The sequence below is a fragment of the Ursus arctos genome, unplaced genomic scaffold (genome assembly GCF_023065955.2).
Source record: "Ursus arctos isolate Adak ecotype North America unplaced genomic scaffold, UrsArc2.0 scaffold_27, whole genome shotgun sequence".
NCBI classification, from domain to species: Eukaryota; Metazoa; Chordata; class Mammalia; order Carnivora; family Ursidae; genus Ursus; species Ursus arctos.
Window position 1 is genome coordinate 26,471,103 of NW_026622952.1, and position 27,972 is coordinate 26,499,074.

At 49.6% G+C, this 27,972-nt stretch overlaps 1 protein-coding gene across 1 annotated transcript in view; it reads right to left on the reverse strand.

The window, feature by feature from the left end:
• DLGAP2 (DLG associated protein 2) overlaps window positions 1–27,972 on the reverse strand; it is a 509,882-nt gene that overhangs the window by 79,479 nt on the left and 402,431 nt on the right. The window contains exon 5 of the mRNA XM_026508509.4: window positions 24,268–24,479. Within this exon, the coding sequence (XP_026364294.3) occupies window positions 24,268–24,479 (212 nt within the window). The remainder of the gene's footprint in view (window positions 1–24,267; window positions 24,480–27,972) is intronic.

The window sequence follows — 27,972 nt, forward strand, 5'->3', positions numbered from 1 at the left end:
CAGATCGCCTTCCGCACACGTCACTCACTCATTACAGATTAGCGGTTACGTGTATTGCCCGCCTCCTCGGTTAGAGCGCGAGGCCAGCGGGGCTGGGACTCCCGCCTCTCTTGTCCATCACGTATCTAAAGCACATAGGACGGTGCCTGGCACAGGACGGGGGCGCGATGGCTGTTAACTGAATACACGAATGAACGAAGAGCTGCCATCACGGGAAAAACAATCTTTCTGCCGTGCTCAGCGAGCCGAACGGTGCCGTCCTGCCACTGCCTGGGGACAGTCCGAACGCAGCAAACACAGAGCAAAGCAGAACGGAGGTGCTGGGTTCACAGTGACATCGTCTGGACCTCCGTGGACTTGCGCCTCACGCCGCGTCCAGCCCTGGTCGTCTGCTTTATCAGCCACTATGCTCCCCACTTTGCTCGAACCTCTCACCTTCAAAACCAAAGATTCTTGACAACATGCAGCCTATAAGGAGTGGTCTGCCCATGGACGACTGAAGTTTTAAAGAAAGGCCCAATTTCAGGGACCTATATTAGCCTCGGTAGATCATTAATTATGAATATCAACATTATCTGATGCTTTCTAGTAAAACAGTATTTTGTTCCTTAGGTTGCATGATGTCACTCAACAAACATCTATTGAGCATCTAATACATGTCAGGAACTACGCCGGACATGAAAATGATCTTCATTCACCGACTCCCTGATTTGCTCGTTCAACAAGTATTTACCGAATGCTTCTGCGTAGCACGCACCGTGCCAGGAGCGAGGACGGTGCTGGTGAGTGTGACCAGAAAGGGCTCGTAAGGGAGAGACAGACCATCATCAGACCAGAAGGTAGCAAACAGGGATAATGAGCAAAAAGACGAACAAAACAAGGTTTTATGACACTAAGTGATGAGACAGCTGCTGCAGATTGGGGGTTAGGAAGAGTCCCCCCGAATAGGTGTATGCAAGTGGAAAGCTCAGGACAAATCAGTTCGGCAAAGAGGAGAGAAGCCACCTGAGCAAGGGAAACAGCAGGTGCACAGCCTCGAAGCTGGGCCAGAGTCCTGAATGTTTGCAGGAATTAAAGGCCAGCGTGGCAGATAGGCAGGGCTGGGTAACACACACATCGGCATCAAGGTGAAGTCTCCATCTCGCTTAGGATGTGGTGAGCCCCGTTTCAGGCTTTACAGCAGAGCAGCGCAGAGACATGGGCTGGTCTGTGTGGAGACAGGCCGTGGATGATCAAGGTCAGAAACAGGGAGGCCGGCTGGCCGAGAGACGCTGCAGCACTCCAGCTCAGAGGTAGGACTGGGGAAGCGGGCAGACGCAGGGGTGCTCAGGGACTCGCCCTGGAAGGATGCAGGGGGCAGGAGAGAGCTCAGTGCAGGGCCATCAGGAGACTTTTTCTTATTGTTCACACAATCGTCTTTGTGGCTTTGTTTTGGGTATTTATTCCTTGGTTTTATTACACAGCAGTCAGAGAATGGGACCTGTATATTTCTATTTCTTGGAAATTCTTGAGCTCAAAAATAAATATTTAAGTTTTCTTCTTTTTTTTTTTTTTAAGATTTTATTTGTTTATTTGAGAGAGACAGAGAGAGAGAGCCAGCGAGAGAGGGAACACAAGCAAGGGGAGTGGGAGAGGAAGAAGCAGGCTCCCAGTGGAGGAGCCCAATGCGGGGCTCGATCCCAGAACGCCAGGATCACGCCCTGAGCCGAAGGCAGAGGCTTAACGACTGAGCCACCCAGACGCCCCAATATTTAACTTTTCTAACCTTTTCTTTGGCAATAGTTTTAGATCTACAAAAAAGCTCCAAAAATACGGCCAAGTGTCACAATACACCCTTCGCCAGCGTTCCTTAACGTTAGCATCTTACATCATCGCAGTGCGATTAGAAATACAGGACATTACAGGTAGTGCAATACCCTTAGCTAAACTCCTGACCTCGTCAGAAGTTTACCTTTTCCCACTGATGATCTTTTTAGGGTCCAGGATTCCATGTTACATTTGGTTGTCCTGGCTCCTGATTGCCTCCAACCTGCGACAATTCCCCCACCTTCCCTTGCCTTTCATGACCTGGAAGCTTTGGAACATCACTTGTCACTTGCTTTGTAAAATGTCCCTTCGTTGGGGATGCCTGGGTGGCTCAGTCGATAAGCGGCTGACTCTTGGTTTTGGCTCAGGTCACGATCTCAGGGCCCTGGGATCGAGCCCACATCGGGCTCCCTGCTCAGTGGAGAGTCTGCTTGTCCCTTTCCCTCTGCTCCCGTTCATGCTCTCTCTCTCTCAAATAAATAAATAAAATCTTTTTAAAAAAAGTCCCTTCATTGGGCTGTGGAACGTCTCCCAGGACTAGCTGGAGGTCATGCATTATGGGCAAGAATTCCACAGAAGCAACGTTGAGCTTTCTCCTATACCTAGGGGTGCCTGGTGTCACCGTGTCTTAGAGCGTGGGTTTTAGGGGTGCAGGGTGTCTCCCTAGGGGAGTGTCAATTGTCCCTCTTGGGAACGTGCTGCTTCTCAGCGTGATTTGCTCACCTGCCGGCAACTCTCGCTGCATTCATGAACCCTGCAGGGCTGGCCTCGTGGCAATCTTCTGTCCCCTGGGCCTTCCAGCCCAAGTATTGTACTACAAGGTAGAACTGTCCTGCTTCCCCCGTTGACTATTTTGTCAATAATATATTAACATCAGCACGGACTCAGGAGCTGTGGATTATAACTCAGCATTATTAATCGCGATTTTGTTGCTTGAATAGCCCCAGTCTTGGCCGCAGGGAGCTCCTGAAAGCTAGTGTCTACGTCTTTTTGACCTGCTCCCATCCTGTGTTGAGCACTGCTTTACTTTCCGAATCCACCTGCTATTCCATCTGATCTGGTATTTTCTCTGTCCCCCACTGGGGTCAGACATTTCTCCAAAGAGCATGGGTTCCTTTCAATGGAGATTGGTATTTAGGAATCAAGACCTGGGTCTTGGGCGCTGGGTACTGGGTGCTCTTCTCTACAGGCGGGTCATTGTCTCCGGGCCCTCAGCAGATGGCGTGGGGAGAGCTGTGTGTGCACGCTGAACTGCAGGTCTACCCACGCCAGTCCTGACATCTGTATCTACCTGTCCATGTACGCATTACAAAGTTCATACTACTCTCTCTGTTCCAATCAAACACCACGGGGCTCATTTCAAGGTCTCACCTTCCCTCATTCGTAAGTCTTCCTCTGACAATGAGACATGTGGGTCTCATCAGCCACTATATATTCCATTATCTGTTGAATCTTAATTTAACTCATCAGCTGTGGTTAGAACTCTAAGCCACGTGCCCTTGAGAAACACATGTCTCTCGGTGGGGCCCCAAATCTGTAGGATTTCTTTGTCTTTAGCCTCACACATGTGGTCAATGTGTTTTATAAAGTCTCTGGCTGGTTCCCTTCTTTCCCCACCCCCCACCTTCAGCATTATGACGTCTTTCGTGTGTAAGAATCTCATTGGCTTTTATCCCTCTTCTGTTTGTGGTCCTTCTTGAGTTTAACTAATTGTTTACGGCTTGGGGCATGTGAATCATTAGCGTGGTTCTATAGATTGGAACCACCTAAAAATGTGTCCCCAGAGGGATGTGGCCCCCCCCCCCCGCTCACTTCTCGTTCCTGTTCCTCCTTCTTCCCACTACCTTCTGCGGGTAACCGGCAGTCCTGGACTGTTGGTTTGAGGAGTGGGGTGGACACCCGTGTCCTGTGCTGTGAGAGGAGACCGCGAACACAGCAGATCGGGCATAACTGTAGGCAACCAAGAGTTATTTTGGGGCGAAGTGGAGTTGAGATGCTTATCAGACATCTCTATGGAACCATCCCTAGGCAATTTCCGATCAAGTCTGGAATCCAGACAGAAGCGACAGGTCAATAGGAAAATCTGGGAGAATCAGTCCGAACATGGTATTTGTGGCCATGCATGTGGGTAGGGTCATGCAGGAAGATTACAGAGAGAAATCAGGGCAAGAGGTACTGTCAGAGCCCTGGGGCACTTGGTACTTACAGGTCGAGCAAGAGCAAGGGGTGGAGACACAGACCAGTAATCAGAACCTAGGTCAGCATCGTTCAAGGCAGAGGCTTCAATTGCGCAAGAGAAGGGGTGGTTATGCAACCAGGAGACATGGCAGCAATCCTCCAGATCGAGTTGGGAGAGGAGACCCGCAGAGGCTGTGGGCGGCCGTCAGAGCGGGGAGCCCTGGGGCGTGGCTGCTGGGGACCCGGGACCAGGGAGCAGAACCCCCAGAGGAGGGGCCCCCGCTGAAGCCAGCAGCAGCCTGACACGGTTTGGCACACACAGCGTCTCGCGCCACGCGAAAGACAGGAGCGAGTGGAGATACTCCTCACGTGAGACACAATGCAAGCACGTCACCACGTGTCCCACCCCTGCGTCCCTGCACCTGCCACCCTCAACACGCATCCTTCCTGCGGGGCGTCCAGACAGGCTGACCGCACTCTGGCCTCTCCCCTCCGCCTCCTGCTGACGCCGCGCTCCTCCCAGCCTCGCTTGTTCCTTCCCGCTAACTCCACTCCTTCAGTCTCACTTACTTCATCTCCTCGCCGCCTCAGCCCCTTCCGCCAGGCTCCTCCACGGGACCGGCTCGTCCTCGGGCTGCCGTGACACCACTGCTCCCATCTCCTGGACACTGTCTGCACAGCTCAGCGCCGCTCCCCGCCCCGCCGTCTCCTCTTCCATCTTTCTGGACACTGCCTGGCAGGCGGCTCTCGCTCTACGTCCCGCCTCTGCTCCGCATGTTCTTGCTGGGCCTGTGCTCCCACCCACAGGAATTCATCACATAGCTCTTTTTGTGATAATTCCCCAATACACATCCCTGCCGCGTCCATCAGGACAGGCTACGTAATGTTGCAGCAACAGAGCCTCCAAAATACTGGCTCCAAATAAAACAGGTTTATTTTCACTCACTGCCACATGCCCACCGTGAGCCATCTGGGGACTCTGATCTATGCTGTCCTTTCTCTGGAACTCCGGCTGAAGGCAGTGCCGCTACCCAGAAATTGCTGGTCGCCATGGCAGAGGGAAAGAAAGTTCTGGAGGGTTGCAGGTCCATCAAGACGTGACGCACGTCACTTCCACTCACACTCATCGGCCACACATCGATCACACGGCCCCTCAACCCCAGGGCAGATCAAGTGCCGTCCTCCCCAGCCCAGAAGGCAGAGCATGGCAGGTGCTCAGTGGGCAGCACTGGACCTGGAAGGTCTGGGCCGAGACGGCTGTCCGGCAGCCTCTCTCCTACCTGCTCAGCAGGACTGTGGATGCTGCTCGACTCAGCTGTTTCAAACTCGACATGCCCAAAGCGGGACTCCGCATGCCTCCTACCTCTGCTCTACCCCACTGAAAGCACCTCCAACCCTGGGGGCCCTCTTTGCCGGCTCCTTCGGGAGACCGTGCACGCGCACCAACGAACGTCTCCAGCATCCGACCCTTGCTCTCCTCCCTCCCACCACTGCTGTCATGGCTCCCCTCTCTTGACAGACACTAAATCGTACCCACGCAGTCAAAGCGATCTTTCCAAAATAGAAATCTGCTAGTCTGCTTGAAATTTTTCAGTGGCTCTGTAGGACCTTCAGGGAAAAAAAATTTAAGAAAATTTTTTGTCTAACAAACAAGATTTCTGGAACCCAAAGTTAAAGTAAAGATGGCCTGTCACCAAGCTCTCCCCAGAATTACCAGCAGTAACCCCCCACAACCGACGCCAGCCAAAATGTCTGTAGAAGCAGTTCAGCTCATCAGATATTATATGAAGCACCTGCTGCGTGTCAGGGTCACGGAGACGTGTTCTCTGCCCGCGAGGGCGACGTCTGGTGAGTGAGGCAAAGGGGGGACCAGTGGTTCCCTGTGATGCCGCCTGTCCCGAGAACACGCCGCGTCCTATCCGGTAACAGCCACCTGCCTCATGGGTATCTACCCGCGTGCACCGAGTTAACCATCCCTTCAGCACAGAACCTGTGTTTCCATATTTTCAACCTCCAGTCATATTTTTTGACTGCTGGTTTTAGAGATTAAATATTTGATTACTTATCTATAAAGTAAGAGGCAAATACTACTTAATCACTAAATAGGAGTTGGACTCCAACTGAAATTACAGTAATAGTGTCAAGTGTGCCGTGCACGAGGTCACAAGTGTTCTGCCGATCGATTACGGGGGACACAACACAAAGCACCAAGCATCCACTTGAGGAGGTCGTGACCGAATCAAGAAGCAGAGGAGAGCGCAGAAGATGCGAGTAAGAATCATGGCATTAAATGTGCGGGAAGATGGCACTGGAAACCCCCACTGTGGGAGCTTCAATCGTCAGAAGTCACCCCATGATGACTTGGGGCCCCCGGCATCTGAGGTGGAGAAGCCCACCTTCCACACCAGAAGGAAGGGGAAGGTCCCCTGTTGACACCTCATGGGGTCCTGAGACCCCGGACAGGTCTCTATGAGCAATGCCACGTGATTAAACCTCACTATGCCAGCAAGGCCTTCCTTGAGCAGACCGATGAGGGGACGTCAGAGGACACCACATGATCTGGGGACGAACGTGTATGGGAAGGATTTGAGAAGGTAGCAGAAACGTCACACATGAGGATATTCACAGTCTTCAGGATCCGTGTAGGGATTTTTACGAAATGCAGTCAGTCTTTGGGAGAGGAGAACAGCGGATGAGGGAGAGTTCTGTCCGACCAGGAGACAGCTGGATGCCAGGGGCTGTCTGGACGTAGGCAAGAGCTGGGGCTGAGAAGAATGATTGCGAGCAAGTATGCAGTTTGCTTGGTAAATACTTGCAGTGTTCACAGTAAAACCAGGCCTCCGGTGGGAGAAAGCTGGAGGACTGTTCAGGAGGAGAGATGCTGGACTTTGGGCCCATTTCCACACCACCTACCATCATCTCCCAGCCTGGCCAGGGTGGGGGGTGGTGGGCGGCTTTCCACAAGAGTCCGTCGCTCTGTGTCCTTTTTGGACATGTTCACCTCGTAAGGCAACCTTCTAGTTTGCATTAGACTTACGTGTGTACAGGCAAGAAGCATGAGAGCCGGAATCTACAACAGTCACAATCGAATAAGCCGTCTCCCCTCTGTTGGGGGCTGCGGAGCGTCTCTCCTCTTCCTGAGGAGGTGGGATGCTCCTGGCGCCATGACATGGGGCCAGAGAGACGTGGCGGCAGGAGCACTGGTCTGCACCTCCACGTTTGGTAAAGTGATCATATGCCAATACCCCATAGGTCAAGTAGACACTCAGGGTGTCTGGTTTGAGCCATTTTATCCTTCCTGTTCCCCAAAGAATAGTACAGGATCTGAAGATGCTGTGGGAGTGAGCTACCAGAGGTGGTGGTGGGAAGAGACAGAGTGTGGGCAGGAAGAGGGGAAACTGAATCGTGTCTCTCCTGCCAGGCAGGGAAGGAAGGAGAAGACAGCTTTAGGATCCTCCAGGGAACCGAAAGATGCACCGGCCAACAGGCCAGTGGTAAGGGAAGTGGTGAACCTCGCTCTCCTCCTCCTTCCTTCCCACCCCAGTGCCAAAGGGCAGGCATTGGGAAGAGCGAAGGGGGGGGGCTGTGTGCAAGGGCAGACCCCCGTTCTGTCATCTCCCTTCCCCTATAACATCCTAGTCCTCACAGAGGGAAGGGAAGGAAAGAGCTGGGTGGTGTTAAATGCCTGCATCTGTAGGGACCAAGGCTATCTTAGTAGCCTTAGCCTGCCCACTGCTGCCAGGATGGTCCGGGGTGGTTCCCAAGCATGGCAGGGCAAGAACGTAGATCCCAGTGTTTTGAGGATCCCAGTGTTTTGAGGATCCTTTAGCTATCCCAAGACTAGATCATGTATCTTTTGCTCCATCCTTCAATGTCAGGTGAGATGGCTGCCTGGACAGGTGGAGGACCGGTGTCAAGGGATGGATCCCACCAGTCCCAAGCGGTGCATGTGGGGGTGTGGCTCAGAAGGTGACGTGGGACCGACAAGGAGGAGTGTCCACCCCCAGGCCCTGAGCACAGCAGGGGGGGATGTCAATTCTTAAGCAAAAGTGGTAGGATACGAGTTTGGGCAGCCACATTTCTTGCAGAATAATTACAGTCAGTTAATAATAAAATTAACTATTGTGTGGAGTATGAATTTGTCTTTGTTTCAGGCAAAGTTATCTGTGTCCATAATGAGTCACAGTGAGCACCTGCATGAGGTGACTGACACACGAATAAGGGAGGGCCAGAGACGAGGCTGCGGTTGAGGGACACGGAGCACTTGGTACTTGACGGCAGAACTGCACTGGTTGTGGGATGGGAGAACAGCTGTTACAGGTTTGGCCAAAGACCCAGCGTGAAAAAGTAACACGCGGATTGAAATCACCTTCAGAAACAGTGTTCGACAGTCACCAACCTGGATCAGCACCATTTTATACATGCTTCCTTACCGTGGCTGAGTGGGGGCTGTCTCTGTTAGGAGGTCAACTGTGTTCCCCACCAAGAGTTGTGCGGAGCGTGACCTTCTGCAGAAATGGGATCATTGTGGACTGGTTAGTGAGGATGAGCTCAGCGGGGTGGGCGCCGCTCCAATAGGAATGATCCTTCCAGCAGAGGAGATGCCACGCAAGAAGGAGTTAGAGTCTGGAGTGAGGTGCTCACAAGCCAAGGAGCAGGTGGGGCCACAGAGCTGGAGCCGACAAGGAAGGAGCACGCCCAGGAGGCTCTGGAAGGGGCACGGCCCTGCCAACACCTGGATTTTGGCCTTCCAGCCTCCAGACCTACAGGAGGCTTACGTTCTGCTGTGTTAAGCCCTTCCGTGTGTGGTGGTGTTAACAGCACGGTAAGGTCTTAGTTCGGGTGGCTCTCACAGGCTGGGGGGTTATAAACAACAGACTCTGACTTCTCACTGTTTGGAGAATGGAGGTCCGAGGTCACGGAAAGTGCAGATCTGCTGTCTCAGGAACCAGCTGGCCATCTCGTGGTACAAGAGCTTGTTCCTAGATGGCCATCTAGTGGTGTCCTCACATGGTGGAAGGGGTGGGAGGCTCTCAGGAGTTCTTCTGTAAGGACACTAATCCATTCCTGGGGGCTCCACCCTCATGACCTCATCCTTGCCCAAAGGCCCCGCCTCCTGACACCACCACCTTGGGGGTTATTCAACATATGAATTTTGGGGACACAAACACTCAGTCCATAGCAGGCAGCCCTGAGGGAAGTAATACAGATGCTGTCCCCCAAAATATACACGATGATGTTGAAATCGGAGTGATTTGTGAAAGACTCCAATTTAGAAATTCTTGAAGCTCATTCATGTTGCTCCGTCAGAGACAAAGGGGACCTGGTGATGCCAACCGACCCCAAGCACTCCCAACGACGTGCATGCCTCCAGGTATTCTTGCTCCGCATGCCTCGTCTAAAACACACTTCGGAGTTTGGGGGGGGGAATAAAAAAGTGTGGGGGAATACCACCGGGGATAATTTCACTTCTCTGGCTTTAAAACATGCACACAATTATATTTCCACTCATAGCTGAATGTCTAATAAAGCTGTTGAGCATAAATTTATTACTATGGTAACTTTACAACATAAGTATATTTCGTTTTTAAACTCAGTATTATTATTGGAAAAACAGCACTGAAGGATTATGGGGGCCTTAGAACACAATGAAATGGTTTTTAGTATCTTTTCTTATGTCATTGCTAATATATGCTTTTGCAAAAAAATTTAGAAAATATTTAAATGAAAATAAAATTCAGCCACAAATCCACCACCCAGGGATGATTATTATTCATATTTTGGTGCCTTCCTGTATCAGATTTTTATGGCTGTGTGTGATGGCTAATTTTATGTGTGAACTTGGCGAGGCTATGGTGCCCAGACGTTTGGTGAAACAGAAGTGAGATGTGATCAACATTTAAATCACCAGAGTTTGAGTAAAGCAGATTGCTCTCCAGATTGGGTGGGCCTCATCCAATCAGTTGAAGGTCTTAAGAGAAAAGACTGATCTCCTCAAAGAGGAGAAACTCTGTCTCCACACTGTCTTCTCACTCAGGTTGCAGTATCAGTTCTTCTCTCAGTCTCCACCCTGCCAGTTTGCTCTGCAGAATTCAGACTTGCTCACCCCCAAAATCACATGAGCCAATTCCTTAAAATCAATCTCTCTCTCATTACACACACACACACACACACACACACACACACACACACACACACACACCTGTTGGTTCTGTTTCTCTGGAGAATCTGGCCAATATACTGCATAACAGATTATTACAAATGTAGAGGGTTAAGGTGACACTCACGTCTTAGCTCCCACTAGAACTGGAGTTATGTCTGGCACGTGTGACTGGGTCCTCTGCTCACAGGATCACAGACTGACATCACAGTGCCAGACAGCCTGAGATCTCATCTGCAGGCTTATGCAGGTTGTTGGCACAACTCAGTTCCTTGTGCTTCTAGGAAGGAGGTCCCCTTTCCTTGCTGGCTGTTGGCCAGAGTCTCTCAGCTCCAAGAGGCCTCCTGGAGCCCTTTCCATGTGGACCCCCCCCCCATCTTTTAGCCATGAATGGCTTGTCCAATCCTTCTCCTGCATCAAATCTCTGGCTTCCCTTTCTGCCACCACCAGACAAAACTGCTCTTCACAAGCTCATGTGATGAGGTCCAGCCCCCAGAGATAATGTCCATTTGCCACATTAAGTCACATGCCTGAGAGAGGGATATGTCATGGTAAGCACTGGTTCCACCTACACTCACCACAGAAGAAGGTCATCTTAGGCTTCTGCCCACCACACAATCTTTGCAGTTTTTGCTAGGAATATTCCAATGTTGGGACCTCATGGGGTACAGAAATCTTGTAAATACTCTAACCATTTTGTTATACACTGAAAAATTCTTTGTAAACATTTTTTATTGGTGACAAATAAGTGAATATATCATTTTGTATGTTGATGGATGTTTACTATTTCTAATTAATTCTTCACTACAAATAATAGTGAAGAATTAGAATTTCTTCTAGGACTTCTTTTTTTTTTTTTTTTAAAGATTTTATTTTATTTATTCATTCAACAGAGATAGAGACAGCCAGCGAGAGAGGGAACACAAGCAGGGGGAGTGGGAGAGGAAGAAGCAGGCTCCCAGCGGAGGAGCCTGATATGGGGCTCGATCCCATAACGCCGGGATCACGCCCTGAGCCGAAGGCAGACGCTTAACCGCTGTGCCACCCAGGCGCCCCTGGGACTTCTTTTTTAAAATTAAATCTTTTATTGAAAGTTGAGTATTTCCTTAGGATCCCATAACTGGAATTAACATAAAGGTTTTTGATATGCACTGCCAAATTTCTCAGTGAAAAAGATTTTAAAAACATTTTTATACTAATGAGAATACTTACTTCAAAAGCAATTTAGTTAATCAAAAACTCACTTTTTTAACTCTGTGAAAATTTTTCTGTAATTATTAATTATTTAGATTTAGGTGCCTAGTTCATGTCCAGGCTACATTTTACATGTATTTATTCATTTATTTATTTGATAATTATCTTATTTATATACTCAGTCCTTAACGCACACCTATTTATTGGATGAATAAATGAATGAATTCATATGTCATGTATGACACACCAAAGAAGACAATGAATGCAGAACAAATTCTCTTTACTACATTTGGGAGAGGCACATATAGAAAGACTCAATGCTGCTTCAAGCTCAGTGTTGGGTTTCACGTTACTTAATTTTGCCCCCAAACCTTATAGATTTGCCTCTGCTCAATTCTCTTCATTCAGCATGTTCTCTGGAAACAGCCTTTCAACTGTTGATGGATTCTGACTCATTAACAGAAACGCTCTCTGACTTGTTACAGGAGTACTGGGGATGCTTATGTGCTGCTAGACATTTTGAAGTCTACAAAAGTGAAGAGAGTGACTTGTGTTCAGAGAATGATGCTTTCAACACCCTTCACTGTTCGAAGGTGAACAATTCTCTGTCCATTATGCTGTCAGAGCTCTGTCACAAGCTGTGAGAAGAACTGAGAGGATGCTTCAGTTTCTGAACAGGAAGGCACATGTCAGGGGTAGACGAACAGCAGAAGAGTGCACAAAAATAGCTCATGGGTAGACCGAAGAGTGATTAAGTGCCTTTTGCAGCTTTGAGAGTTAGTGGGAATGAGTTTACTTCTGGGGAAATTGAGAGGACATTTAATCGGAAATGGGAAAAATGGGGAAGAAAGGAAAAATGGTAATATTTTATGTATCTCTAGTTCCCTGCCAAAAAGGCTAGAAGGGAAATATGACTAATATTAAAGAACATCATACACTACAAAAGTCTAAAAAAGTAATTAAAAGGAAGAAAAATAATTAATAGTGGCTCTACTTATCCTAGTAAGTGTATCTTTCCTTCACTTAACTCATTCAATCCTGATCAAAGTGGAGATGAGAACAAAATTGCAGAACCTCTACAAAGTAGTAAGGATGAAAGCATCACTCTCATCACATGAGATGCAGCAAAAGATACACTCTTAGGAATATTCATAGTCTAAACTCTCTCACTAAATAGGCAGTCAGCTGACAAATAAGGGAAATAGCAAAACGGATCTAAGGAAATAAAAAGGAAAAAATTAACAAAAACATCAATTAATGAATTAGAAAATAGGAAAAGAACAGAAAATTGATAAACCAATCAATGCAAGAGCTGATTGCACAATCTGGCTCTTACAACATTCTCAAGCCGCATCCCTGATGCCCATCTTCCTTTCTCAAGATGGCCCCAAAGCTGATGGACTGCTGTAGCCTAAGTTATGTCCCCAACAAGCCAATCTGTAAGAACATTCTAAGACCCTTATGTCCTGAAGTTGAATGGTTTCTAGAGATGCATGGATTGGCAATGGATTTCTGCAAAGGAACCAATATTTAGGATAAGGCTACTCTGTCTAAATTAGGAGATTCTCAAACTATTCTTCAGAAGTATGCTCTTTCTAAGATAGTGCCCTGTTATGTTTTTAGGGAATTGGGCAATAGGACAATCTCAACAGAATGCTTACCCCTCAGGCCTATACAGAAGTAGCGAGTTAAACTATTCATGGATTAAGGGTACAAATGAATCCATTAATAAAACTAATTTGGAGTTACCGCCATGCTAGTCAGATTCTTGTTAGCCTACTGACAAGGATAAAGATTCAGAAGCAGACATATCCCAAGAGAATTCCCCTATGATGCTATCCTGGCAATAAGCAGGGCTGGTGGCTGCACAATCACAGAGAAATATCTTCTTTGCAACATTATATGCAGTAATGAAAACTTAAAGGCAATAAAGTAATGAATAATAAATTACAGCCCATCGATTCACTGACATCCAGGCAAACACAAAAACAATGTGCTTAGTCAATAGGTGTGCCATGGAAGGAGGCATGGGATTGCTGTATAGACAGGATTTTGACCCCTATGATCTTCAACCCGGGGTGTTACACATTGGAATGTGCTATGCTACACGGAAAAGGGAAATTAGGGTGCAGATGGGATTGAGGCTGGTAGACACCTGATGCTGACATGGGGAGAGCACTCTGGATTATCCAGGCAGGCCCAGTGTCATCATATGAACTCTTCAAAGCAGAGGAAGGCAGAGCGAATCAGAGATACAATGACTGAGATGAGGCAGGAGAGGTTGGAGAAGTAGAAGGGCCCCCCCACCACACTTGGTTTTGAAGACACAGGCGGGGGCCATGAGCCGACACATGCGTGTGGTGGTGTCCAGGGACTCAGCTGACAGCCAGCAAAGATGGAGGCCTTAGTTCTAAGACTGTGACAAGGAGACAGACCCACCCAGTGCTCTCAGAAAGGAACGCAGCTCTGCTGACCCCTTAAGGTTAGCCCAGTAAGACCCACGTCGGACTTTTGACCCATAGCGCTTTCAGATGATAAATCTGTCTTTTTTTAAGCCACTAAATTTTTTGCAGTTTCTTATGATAGCAATAAAAAACTATAGAATAGCGGACAGAAAAAAAGGAAAGGACGTTATAATAATATGCACAGTGCGTTATCATTTTTGTTTTAAAAATAGGTACATATATACATTTATGTGCATACAAAAATGGCTAGACAGCACAAAATTGTCAGCAATGGCTACTCCTGGAGACATGGGAATGTGAGAGGTAGAATGATGTTCTACTTTATATAATTCTGTGTTGCATTAGCTTTTTACCATGAGTATAAATAATTATGCAAGTTAAAAAATCAATTTAATAATTAATTGAATTAGCAGATTGGTGGTGTATCCTGAGGCTGGCCCCAGTACTGCACAGACGCCACTCTTGGCCAGGTTGTGAGGGCTCAGTGCTACAGCTTCCCGAGACGCAGGTCACTGTGAGAATTCTTGCTGCACAGGACCACCCAGACCCGCATTCCTTGTCTGCATGTGCAGTGGCAGTGTTGGTTTAACAAAATAATATGTTCTGTAGACTCTGGACTTAAACGTGTGGTTCCCCATAAAAAGGCTGGACAAGCACTGTGCTGCAGCCCAGGGGGCTGATGGCCTGAATGAGTATTAATGAGCAAAAGCAGACAGGGTCTTAGCAACAGTACTAGTCACTGAGGGCTAAAACCTAGCTCTCGAAGTAAAACACTAGAAATCTAGAAAAAGTGGATAGAATCACCAAAGCATGAAATTTTAAAAGAGGAATTTTTCATTTGCCTTTCTTTTTTCTTAGTTTTTGATGTGACTGAAAAAACATCAAAACAAGAGGAAAAGAATCAGAATGAGACTGGAGTCAGTGTGCACACTGAAAACACAAGAGAGGAAATTAGGTAGAATGCTGGGAATTTACCAGACAAACATGATAGATGAGGATGTGTGAGGGCGGGTCGTCATAACTCATCCATGAGAGGAGGAAATAGAAACAGGCAGCAAAGCTGAGCGCGTGCACCCACCCTCCTCTGCAAACAGTGGGCTCGCGCCCCTCTTGGGTGACAGCCTGGGGGCCCAGAGCCAGGTGCAACTCTACGGATGGCCCCTACCTCGGGCTCTGACAGCGCCCTCTGGCGAGAGACCCTGTCAGCTACCTGGAGTCCGGAGGTGGGACTCCCACTGAGGCAGAGAGCTCCCCCTGGTTTCCTCTGCTGAATGAAAGATTCGCAAATCGCCAGCCCATAGGTGGCAGTGGAAACCGTGGCAGAGCGAGCCTTCGCCAGGGGCGCATATGGTGTCCTATTAATTGAAGAGCTGCACATTTAAGGTGTGTGATATTTTCAAGGAGGCTAGCATCTGGTCCTTCTCTGGACTAATATAAAAGAGTGTAAGAAATTGGGTGGATGTGAGTCAGCTTTACACACATTTTTTTAAATTGATGATCTTCATTTTCAGAATCTTTACAAATGATTCTTTTGCTGGTGCCCTTAATAGCAGTTCCTTAATCGAACTGATTGGCAAGGATTCCTGAGAAGCCGTTCATTCACAAGAAGTTGGTTTTGCTCATTCATCCTGTGGGTATGGAGCACGTATAATGTGCTACACAGCGAAGATAAATGACAACGACAACACATCTCTTGCCCTCAAAGAGTATACAGGTGATTGGGGGAAGCAAACAAGTGTGTGGTAGCGGTAAGCATGGGGCGCTAAGGGAGCACTGGGCAGGGGCACCTGACCCAGGGAGACTCCTAGGAGGAGGTGGTCCTGAGCTGAGCGTGGAAGGGTGAGCAAGAGCACAGGAGCATTGGGGACGGTGGTGCATTTCAAACTGGGAGTCGTTCAGTAGGGCTGGAAGGTAGACCTCAGTGTTCGGGAATGGTGAGAAATACGGCTTTATGGGTTGTTGGGGCTGGACCATGAGGAATCTGCCATGGGACTCGGCTAAGATAACTGGGTGCACGGACGGTCAGAGCTAGAATGCTGAGGGGGAGATCGGCCTGGGGTTTGAGAAGCAGGGTTTGGGTTACTATTGGGGAGATGCCTGTGGCTGAGTGGTCTAACGGAGATTTTGAGCCCAGATCTGAAATGGAGCGCCAGTACCAGGAAACAGCAAAAAGCCAAGATTGATGGCGCTAGAAAGGAGGAAAGTAGCTCTGAGGGATCCCCAGTCACCTTTCCTGATGGGTTCTGAATATTCTGAACACCCCATGATTTCTTCTACAGTTTTCTCAGGTTGACTCCACTGAGTCTCAAAAGTAGACCTGATTCCTCCCTAGAAGCCGAGTAGTTTGACCATTTCTCATGGACCGGTGGATCCCGGGACATTCGTAGAGCAATTAACCAGTTTACCCAAATGACTAGGCTGGTCTGCGTTTGGAGAAAAGGGTAGCTGCCTTCTCCTGGGGCAGGCTGATGAGCCTGAAAGGACATGTGAGCCCATCTTCCAAGGCCAGTCACCCGGTAGGCAGGGTTCTCTTCTGTTCTCTGGATCGCTTTACCCGACCAGCAGCCAAGCGGGAGGGAGCAGGTTTTGGAAACAGCTTGTGTCTCACGTTGCCTGGATACGAACACACCAAACAAGGGAAGTGAGGCAGACCTATGTGCCTCGTCTTCCTGTCCCGGAATGAAGTTTGTCTCTCAGCACGGACGAGCTGCTTGCACAGATCCCTGCTATCAGCTCCCATCCTCTGGTTTTTGGAAGACATGGTGTTCCCGCTCTGGCTCAGCTGCTGGATCCGACGGCGCCCCCACTCTCGGTGCCGCTCTGTGAATTTTGGCAGATCGTGGAGTCACGATCAAGACGCGGAGCTCTTCCGTTCCCTGCAGGGGAGCCAATGTCTGCTGTCACTGTACGGTTCCGTTCGCGCGCCTGGAGACCTTCCTTTAATATTTCTTGGGGTACAGTGTGCTGGCCACGGGTTTCCAACCTTGGATCTTACAACACAGCCCTGACTTCGCTTCTGTCCACGAGAAGCCTCTCCCTCCATCTCGCCTTCAGGCTGACGAGGGTTTTCTCTCAGGGACTGGGGGACGTCACTTCCTTGTTTCCTGGCTCCAACACTCTATGACGACACGTCTGTCCCAAGCATTTGTTCCTCTGTATGCAACATGTCTTTTATTTTTCTCCAACTGTCTTTGAGCTTGTCTCTTTATCCTTGGTTTCTGGTAGTTTGAATACAATGTGTGTATATATGTGCGGGGTTTTATTTCTCGTATTTATCCTCCTTGAGACTTTCTGAGATTCTTCAGTCTGTGATTTAGTGTTTCTCACTGTCTTTGGGGCATCCTCAGGCATCGTATCTGGAATGTTCCTTTGGTCCTGCTCCCCCTTCTCGGTTGCTCTTGGGGTCTGGTTATGTGTGTGCTGGCATGTCGGGCATTTTCCCCGCAGCTCCTGCACGTGCTTTTCCATTTTTGTTCCCACTCTTCTTTTCTTTGAGTTTCCTTTTGGTAACCTCTGTGGACCTACCTTCAAGTTCGTGGATGTGTTCCTCAATTACGTTGAGTCTACTGATGAGCTCATCAGCAGGAAGCCTTACTTCTGACATGATTTCTATTTGCACTATTTCTGTCTGCCTTTCTCACGAGTTTCATCTCTCTGCTGATTGCCCATTTATGGATGCATGTAGCCCACCTCTTCCACTAGGCCTTTTGCTGTTAATCAGGTATTTTGAGGGTCTCTCTGATTGCTTCACTGTCCCTGTCCCTTCAGTTCTCTGGGTTGATATCTCTTGAGAGTGGGTTTATTTCCTTTTACTGCGTCTGAATTCTGGTGGAAGAACGCTGGTCATCACATGCAGAACGGCAGAGGCAAGCAGCGTTCATGTTCGGGGGCAGACACAGCTCGTGTTCTGCCGGCCTGAGAGCTCGCCGCAGCTGCCAAAGCCTCGGGGAGATGGCTGCGTGTTCCCACTGCCAGGTGCCTGGGCTAGTGAGGGCGTTTCTGTTCACACTGTCCTCTCTCCCAGTCGGTTGTGCCTTGGTGTTTGCTCCCCTGTCGTGGTGGCAGGGGGATGTTTGCTGAAAGTGTTGGCTGCTGGCAGCCCTGTGAGCCTGATGCAGAGAGGGGAGCTTCTCCAGGGCCCCTGCCTCCCACACAGCAGCCGTGTCCTGCTGTGTCCGTGCACCAGCCCTTCTGTGCGAGTTTTTCCTGCCTTTCTCAGGGGAAGGACAGCCATTCCAGTACTGGTTTACGATCAGGGACCCAGGAATGGGGATGGAGGGTTTTCCTCTGTCCTTCCCCGAGGGTTTACCCAAGCCCCTTCTAGTGGCTGACAGCCTCATTCCATAGGAAAGTGTGGCGCAGGCAGGAGTCACAGGGCAGGGGGCCTTCCCTGCAGCGGTGGGGGGTCGCTGGCTGTACAGCTGTCCCGGCGGCCTGGGGCGAGGGGTTCTCTCCAGCTCCAGCCCCCTTCCCACCCAGCACAGGGCTGTTGGGGAGCACAGTGGGGGCCTGTGCTTGCCCCGTGGGGCTGGGGCTCCCAAGGATCTACACAGCTTGTTAACACCCGGGCTGACATCTTCACCCGCTCTACAGCCCTCCTCAGCACACCCCGCTCCACACGGCACAGCCCTCGAATCCTGTCCTTCCTGGAGCCTCTGGGCTGCCCTGCAGCCTTGGCCCTGCTGCTCTGTGGTCTCATGTTGTCCAGCCTTTTCTCCCCATGTCAGGGTGGTGTGGCTGGGCTTTCCAGCTGTCTGCACCCCAGGCAGAACTGGACTTGTTTACCCACTACTTTGCCGGACACCATTCTATGTGGATTTGTGAAGACACCTTGTTATATTTACCGGCCACCTAGTACTCAGCCATACGGATGAATCACAGTTCGTTTAGTACATTTTCTACTTTTAAGAATCATCTTGTTATACTGTTGAGTAGACAGCATACCCGTGTGAGTGAAGGTGTTAACGTGATGTGGAAAAGGTACACAGCAGGCTGTCCGCCCCCAACCCCCGCTGCAAATACTTCCCTCACGGCTCAGACATAAACCACTTTTATTAGCTCCTTACGTAGTCCTCCATTGTTCCTTCGCGCAACACAAACTGATAGGAATTTTCTTATTTCCCCATCTGTGTTATACAAAAAGTGACATGCTTTATAAGGTTCTGCGCTTTGCTTCTTAAAAGTAATATAATCTGGATCTCACCCCATCAGTACATACAAGTCTGACTCGTGTTCACAGGTGCACAGTGTTCTAGTATATTCTATCAACAGTAGTCTAGTGTCTGCATATCTACGACTCAGTCAGCCTCGTAGCAGCGGACCGGGGGGCAAACTTTGGCTGTTCCTAACAGCGTTGTAATGAATAGAATTTTGCACACATCACTCCTGACAGGTGCAGGCGTGTCCAGGGGGTAGGTTCCCCGAAGTGGGACCTAATCTCTGCTGCTGGGCGTTTCGGTGATCGAAAATTTCTCATGATGATCTACAACAAAATAGTGAACACCACCGTACTTTTGTACAACTTTGTGTGCTTTTCAGGAATTTCTTTGGAATAAGTTTTTACATTTCTAGTTTTAAATGGTACGCTAAAATACTCTCTGGGAAGTTTTAGTGATTTCTAAGGTATGTGAATAAACTTTTTCTGGCCTTTATCCATATTTATATAATGGTGTTTATTTTTCTCTTTGGTTTGTAAGGCATCTCTCTATATATTAAGAATATAAACCTGTGTCACTTAAATGACAAAACATTTCTTCAGGTTTGAATTACTGTTTTATCCTGGTGACAGTACTTTGTTTCTTGGTTGGTTGGTTTGCTTTTATTACAAGGAAGTTTTTAATTTTTTGAATTCACATCTGTCATTATGTTGTAGCTTCTCTCTGTGGAATAATGTTTGTATATGTCTTCTCCATCTGAAAATTACAAAACATTCATATACACACATATGTGTATAAACATATACGCACACCATATATACATACACACATACATGTGTAAGTGATACATACATACCATCTAATACACACATACTGATATGATACTTTTTTTTTTTAAACAGGCTCCACACCGAGCATGGAGCCCAAAGCAGGACTTGAACTCACGACTCTGAGATCAAGACCAGAGGTGAGATCAAGAGTCACCCGCTTACCCAACTGAGCCACCCAAGCTCAGTCCACCAATATGATTCTTAGATCTCATATCCAACTGAATTTATCTTTACATAGTTCTTGAAATAAGTCCTCGTTCCTCTATAGATTTAAAATGCCGCCTTCCTGAGAGATGATTCAGAGATGTTCAGAATTATTAGAGCTTTGACTTCCAATTCAACTAACCAGAAAAAAAAAAAAAAAAAAAAAGAAACGAAACCCCAAAGGCCACCAAATGAAACCAGTCGGTGTATCTTTCCTAATAATCAAAAACAAATTCTGCAAATCCAGTATCTAATACAAATACACAAGCTGCCTTAAAAACCCAGCAAATCGGACTCAGTAGGAACTTGAAACTTACCTTTCACTTGTAATTATTGTGGCTGGTGTCCCATGTGGACAGGGTCTGTCCCAGGCACAGGGTCTGACTCTCCTGATGAGTCTGCCCAACCGCTGAGCACTTCGTGTGTGAAGGCACCGTGACACGTGTGCAGGATTTCAGCTGTTTGTTTGTGTTGCATTCTTCTTTTGAGAATGAAGCCTTTCCCTTACTTGCTATTCTCGAGAACGCAGTGAGGTGAAGATAAGGAGTCCTTATGTATACAAAGAGGACGTATGCTCAATTATAAATGAGAGGACGGTTTTTTTCTTGGTTAACAGCAGAAAGGCAAGACTGTGTTCGACAGAATCACCATTGCAAGAGGTCAAGCATCTTGAAGGAGAAAATCTGCAGGCCTTACAGAAGGGATTTTGTATTTGATGGCTTAAAAGGACTGATAACAACCAATTAGAGATCCAATTTTCTTCTAGGTCTTTAGCCATGCAGATGGAAAAAGAGCTGCGGGTGCAGTTCATTTTCTACGAGCATTATTGTGACAGGGGAGGCGCGTACAATTCCTGAGGCTTTGGTGTGCCAGTGTGATGATTCAGAGATAAGAACATAAATCCACACCTGTCACATTGGGACTAAAGTATAATTACCAGGTTCATGCTGCTGTTTGATTTGCATCCTTGAATACTGCTGCTAGAGGTTGTCCGTGCACACCAGAGGCGCACCAAACCCCGTGGGGGTCAGCAAACGTGAATTCTTATTTTTAGCACCTGAATCGGCCTGCCACCTGGAAACGTCTGTCAGTCAGCCCCTCCTGATGAGGCTCTGTGGTGTAGAAGGGGGAAATGCTCAGGGCACCGTGAGGTCGGATGACTTCAATTATATTTTAAATACAACTTAAGAACCATCAGGTTTGCTTCACTATCTTTGGGTATAGAATAAACTCTAGAATAAAGATGGTCTATTGACGTAGTCTATCACGAATGTCAGATTCAGTTGATTCCAATGATCCGCACAACTTCTTGCAGCAGCGGTGAGCGTCCCTGGTGCTAAGGGACCACAGGGGGGAGGGTCACAGGCAGTGGGGACGGGGGTGAGGTGACCGACAGGGGCACTGTACAGCTGTCTGTTCTGCAGAACCTGGTCTGCTAATCTGGGACTCCCAGCCAACCCCCTCCAAGGTTCCCCTGGGCTCCTCTGACCCCATGGTAATACTGAAGTACTCCTTCCTTTTCCTGTAATGCCTGCTGCTCCCCACAGGCACGCTCCTGCCATCCTCAGGCAAACACTCTCCCTCCGGGCACGGGGTTAGAATCACTCCTTTCATTTCAAACCCGTGGTCACTTCTGTGACATTCTGCACCTTTCTCCGAGTTGGGGTTCTGTTGCATAAAATGGGCAAAGTTATAACTTCCCCGAGTAAATAGTTGAGCTTCTGTGATGTTACTTAAAATGAAAATTAATGAAATCACATTGAAATGCACAAAATTCTAAACCAATGTAAAATGTGCTCAGATGCTGATAGGCGATAATAGTAACAACTTAATGAATGCACCTCCCAGTCGTTTAACTTGCATTTTCAATATGTTAACCCCAGAGAGTGACTTCCGGGAGTTCCACGCACCTGGCAAATCAGCAGAATGCCCCTGCTGGGCACGGTGCCGTGTGGACATTCTCACGGGGCACTGCTCTCCCCATTTCGTTTCCTCCAGGGCAAGGTCAGGCGTGGGGGAAAGCGTAATTTGCACACTTAATAGACGGAACTCAGTGCCCTGACACTTGCTGGAAGCATGAACAGAGTGACAGTTACGGGAGAAAGGGAAGAACGGCCCAACTGCAAGGTTATCTCTCTGGACGGATCGGACGGCGCGTGGAGGCCACGAGTGGGGGAGGGGCTGAACCCGGACTAGGACCAGGAGGGGCACCACTGGATTATTCATTCCCCCAACTTTCACTGGCACGCAGGAGCCATCAGCGTGTGAACCCCAGCTTGGCTCGCATGCGTAGACACTCAGTATCTGCATTATGATGTCAGGCGGCCTTGGCCTCTTCATCACTCTGGGGTTCCGGAGGGAATTCTGACTGTCCTGGGTGAAGGCGTGGGTTCTAACGTAACTCCTAATGCAGCCTTGTCAGCACTGCCCCTGGGGCTCCTGGTACGAGGCCCGGCCAGTCTGGGTGAGAAGGTGCGAGGGATGGCAGGGTCTCCACCTGCCGCGGGGTGATGTGAGATCAATGCCCCGAGGACAGCTCGAGGACGGGCACACGGGATGCTGAAGGAGTGCTCGTCATGGGGGGCCGGCAGAGAGGGCATTGGGGTGGGGGGGGACTCGTTAACACAAAAATCAAGTTCCTGATCCTGAAACTACCGGATTCCTGCTCACCATTAAAACACAGCTTGTTTGTTTTTTTTTTACTTTCACGTGGTTTGCTTTAAAAATACACAATCATGGGAATCACAGACTTTCAAAATGTCAGCTCACGTCAGTGGCCACACGCCCAGGGGCCCCGAGCCCCGGACCCCAGCCTGAGCCCTCAGAGCCGCTGAGCACGGCGGCTGCCTGGCTGAGGTGGTCCTCGGGGAGAGTTACGGTCATTCCTAATGTGCACGTGTGACTACGCACCCCAGGGGAAAGGTGGGGAGGCCGGCGGCTGGCCCGCTGCCTGCCTGCTGGTGTGGCGGTCAGGTTCGCATCTGGGCTGTTCTGCCTCTGACGTCCTGCAGGACAACGCTCTGGCAACACCTTCGACTGTTTCTTCGCTCAAGCATGCCTCCCGCCCCCGATGCCATCCCTGATGCCCCGCCAGCACATCAATGCCGTCCCCAGAGGGGCTCTGTTCCCAGTCTGTCCCTGACGAACCCGACTATCCATGTAAGGCAGAGCAGAGACGCACGTGCAGGGACACGGACCGAGGCGTCTGCCACACCCCACATCCTATGCGGCATTCCCCGACCCGATCGCTGTGCAATTTAACAGAACGGGGCAACAAAGGCATGGTTTGCATCGGTGAAGAGTAAGATCTGGCTGCCATTTAAAATCTGTATCGTGCATGCTGCACGCTACCCTTACTAACTGGAGGTGTTGGGAAGTCACACGGTTTTGCTTGTTGCCGTGCGCACCAGGCACAGGAGGGGTGACACAGAGATCCCACCTCGGTGTGGGGCTCCATCCTCCTGCTCACGGGTTATGGTGACAACTCTGTGCAACACAGGCAAGGCACAAAGACGCGGATCCCGGGGACAGGACCTTCATGTGGGATGGCGACAGCTTGTGGGGGGTGAGGCCGGAGAGCTCTCGCATGCAGCGGACCCCTGAACAGCACAGGGGTGCATAGTGTGGGACCACTTCTATGTGGGTTGTTTCCCATACACACAGTGCGGTACTGTAAATGTATTTGCTCTGCCCTAAAGCCCCGTGTGGTCCAAGGGTCAACTGTACACCCAAACTTAGCTGTGGGACCAGAGACACACAGCAATGCGGGTGTTAAGAGCCTTGTTTCCAAGTTCATGTTAATAATCTCTTTCCCAAATAGTTTTCCCTGTTTATACTTTGGGAGGTAGTTAAATGTATCAGCAACCTATCTTTGGACAACATTTAAAGCACATGCTGTTGTACTTGTAAAACTAATAATCCATGCTGTCCCCTGCCCTACAAAAATCCTATTGCCTACAAACGCGCTTATAAAGTTTTAGTAAACAAGACATTCCCTATAAGATCTCCACACATGCACACACATTCCCACAAACACGCCCCTGGCGGAACTCACTGCCACGATCTGAGAACATCCTGATGGACCACACCAGCTACGATAGTGGCTTTAAGATGAGCTGATGTGGAAACCGCCCAAGTAAATAACCAAACGTCTGACTGTTTTTTCTAAGGGTCTTGAAAACTGACGGCCACAAATCTAACATTCGCAACTCAGACACTGACGGCAGCTACGACGGGCCTGCGTCTGGACAGGGAAGACAGGAAGGCGGTCTTACGTCTGGAGGTCTGCCAGTGGCCGGGGTCCGATGGGCTTGAGCAGGGGCTCCGGCCGCATGGCCGCCGTGGGGGACGTCTTGGGGCTGGAGTCAGACTCCGCGCTCTCCTCGTCGCCCATGGCTTTGATGTAGCTCCCACTTCGCATTCTCCTGCAGGGGATCTCCTCGTCCTTGGCGCCCGTGGGGTACCCTGCCCACTCGTCTTGAGGCACCTAGGGGAGAACAGACACACGCATGCATCAGGGGTCCCAAGAAGCCCGGGGCTCTTCCGGGGAACAGACGCTCTGCCATTCCTGGAAGACACGCTCCTTACGGCCGTTTACCGTTTGAAGTGAGGAGCGTAAGATGGATGGTTGCTGACGCTGTCATTCAAAGCCCAAAAGGACATTCATGTACTATTACTGTTTTTCCCCATTATAAAAGTGAGAGCTAAACATGGGAAGAGTGACAAAATGCGAGGAACGCTGGAGGAAAAGAAAACCACTTGTAATCTCAGCACCTACAAAACAACACTGCTTACATTTTAGATTTATTTCCTTCTGGTATAAAAGGAAATTAAAATTGTCCTTGAGAAGACTGGGGGTGGGGGAGGAGTCCTCCAGGATGGGGAATAGGACAGCCGCAGAAGGAAGATTGGGAGAGCAGAGGGGAGGACGGGGCTGTGTCCTGGGGCTTCACCCCCAGGGGCAGCGGGTACAGGAGTGGGGGAGGCTGGAGGTCGAGGGGTGTTGGTGTGCAGAACCCCTGTGCTCAGTCGCAGACCTGACAGGCCACGTGCCTGCACCCAGCAGGCCCCACATGCACCGCAGACTCCAGGCTCTGGACCAGGCTCCCAGCCTGAGGGTGGCTGGGCCTTCAGACCAGGAAGCAGGTCAGCACTTTGATATTCACCCACCACACCCGGAACCTGAGCTCCTCATTCTACAACCAGCACAAGTCACAGGACTAGCACAGCGCCTGCTGCCCCCAGCGTTCCCGTTCCGAGCCGTCCACGGTCGAGTGTTCCTCAGCTTTGCATGGCCATGGGGAGGCTCTGGATGACCTTGACCCCTTCGGTCAAAGTCACATTTACAAAAGCAAACCCACGTGGCAGGCAGCATCTGGGTGTGGAGAACCCCACTGGTGTACGTGGCACAGGTCATACGCAGCGCCGAGGCGAAGGGCCCACACGACCCGTTCTTCACGCTGCAGGTGACAGAGAAAGAAAAGGACAGAATCCCACATTGAAAACGTCTTCCGAGTGGACTTCCCTGTTGCAAAGTGTTTGGATGCTTACGCAGAGTCTGCAGAGCACCTGCAGGAATCCTCCGTCCTTCCACTTGGTCAAGCACCCCGCCAGGTTCTGCACACCCACGTGCAAAAGCCCTGCTTTTACTCATCTCCTTAGAACACGTGACCATAGCATCGCTCTGGCAGACGGAGGTCTTCCAGCCCAGCACGCGAGACCGAGGGCAGCACAGCTCCTCCCGGGCCTTGTGAACTCTGCCGTTCCAGCCAAGACATGGGGGTGGCAGGAGCGGGCGTCTACAATGTCAGAACCCCCGCAGCCCTGGTGGTGATGGCGTTGATGGATCTTGTCTGCACGCTCCTGAGCGGGTCCATGCAAGCTCCCGGAACAGTAGCAGGAACGCGAGGTGTGGCTGACCCAGATGCCGTGATGTGGGGCGGGTGTCGCAGACAGAAACTCCCAGGCTGTCACTCAGTTCTAACCTCGCGGCCTTCCCAGCGGGGCCTCGCTGAGCTCCTCGAGGCCTGGCACCCTGCGCAGGTCTCCACGCGGAGATAGGAATGAGGCCATGTCCATAGAGCAAGATATCCGAAGACCCCGACCTGTTCACGGCCTCTGGCCCCGTGATGTGGCTTCTGGGAAGGTCTCCTAAGACCGTGAGAGGCGGTGCCAGGGGCTGGGGAATTACGCTTTACAGTCGAGGAGGAAACTTGGGCAGGGTCCTTCCTATACGAGGAAGTATCAGTAATTATCACAATCACACAATGGGTGCTGCTCAGCCCCCAAAAATAATCGCGCAGAAGAATATGCATTTAGCCATGGAAAGAGGTTCACGGGGGAGAAAGCAATTTTTAAAGTACCGTCTGCACTCCATTTTTTATACCTTAAAAATAGACACGCCTGCATTATGCATGGAAACGCAGCTGGGAAGATGGAGCGGGGTCATCGCTGGGAGAGAGATTACGGGCTCCTTGGACAGTTCTCCTCATACTTTTCAGCAGAGGAGACATGAAATGGATTGTGATTTAATTGGGGCAAAGACACAAGCCCAGAGGAGGAAGCGAGGGGTCAGCAGAAGCTGTGGACAAAGAGGGGGTCTGGGGAGGCTTCCTGGAGGCAGGGCCTGGGGTTCTAACTCACTTGGATTGGCCCGCAGGCAGGTGCACACGGGCACAAGCTCCCATCCCTGTGCCGCCGAGGACAGAGGATCCTTCTGGGCGGCAGCTCCGGGGAGGAGCGGGAGGCCGGCCGGGGACAGATGGAGAAGGGCCATATGCCACAAAGACACATTCCTGTTGGCAGCGTTACAAAATTTCTCTGAATTAAAAACGTTTCCATAAAAAAAAAGTTAAGTTTTTTTCCCCCCCAGCAGTCGGTGAATTAACTAACAAATGAGTCCAGCTTGTATTTTTCTGTTTCTGATTTAAGAAGCCAATTCGCAGGCTCTGACAGAAGAAATTTCAATGAGAGAGAGAGTGTAAACCAGAGTCAAGTGCAGGGTATGAACACCGATTCCAAAGCATATGCCTCCAGACTAGCAAAAGACAGAATAGCCTCACTAAAATGGCACGAGGGCCTAGTCAAGAGAGCCTTCTGGTGCATCACAGCGTCAAAACCCCGCAGCGGAGGCACACACGAGGCCCAACGTCCACTGCAAACACTGCATGGCTTCGTAGTTTGCAGGGAGCGAGTATACAGATGACGTTCTCTTAACGACAGCTACCAACCTCTGCAAATCCAATTCGGAGTGTTTGCTACGTACAGTGATCATCAATTACCCTAATTACCTACCTGCATATCGTGGGGAGTGATATTTGTAATTTCTAAATAGGCGTTTTCCTGAGGTTGACTTTAGTGCCCATTCTGGAACCTCCTGTTCCTTGCTGTAAGGCTACTCTGACGCTGCGTGTTAAAGCACGCTCCCTCTCTGTCAAGCAGCAAGGCACAGGTGGAAGGGGCCGGGCTTCTGTCATAATATTCTCTTTCAGGTGTTGAAATCAAGGAAGAAAAATAGCATCCAGCATCGTGTCTCCTGCAGGGAAATGTCTTCTTCGTTCGTTCAACAAGTGTTTTGTTTTAAATACATACCAAGTGCATTCGTCACTGGGGCTAGAATAAAGAGCAAGACAGCTGGGTTTCTGCACCCAGATTTTTACAGTAAAGGACAACAGCTCTAAGTGGGGGGAGGCTCCGGGGGCCATCGCAGAAATATGGGACAGTTGTGACTGGCACACACCTGGGAAGCATTACCGGCAACCCAGGGGCCAGCGAGGCTAGTTTTAGGGAAAGCGTGAAGCAATCCCACCCAATGAAGAACTGGCTCATGTCCATATTTTTGAAAGTCTGTTTTCCGGTCTACAGTTACTTGAGCCTTAACTCTAACTCCACTTCATATGTAAAGCAAAGGATTTGTGTGTGTGTGTGTGTGTGTGTGTGTGTGTGTGTTTGCAAAGTTTTAACGAACAACGAATTTTTCC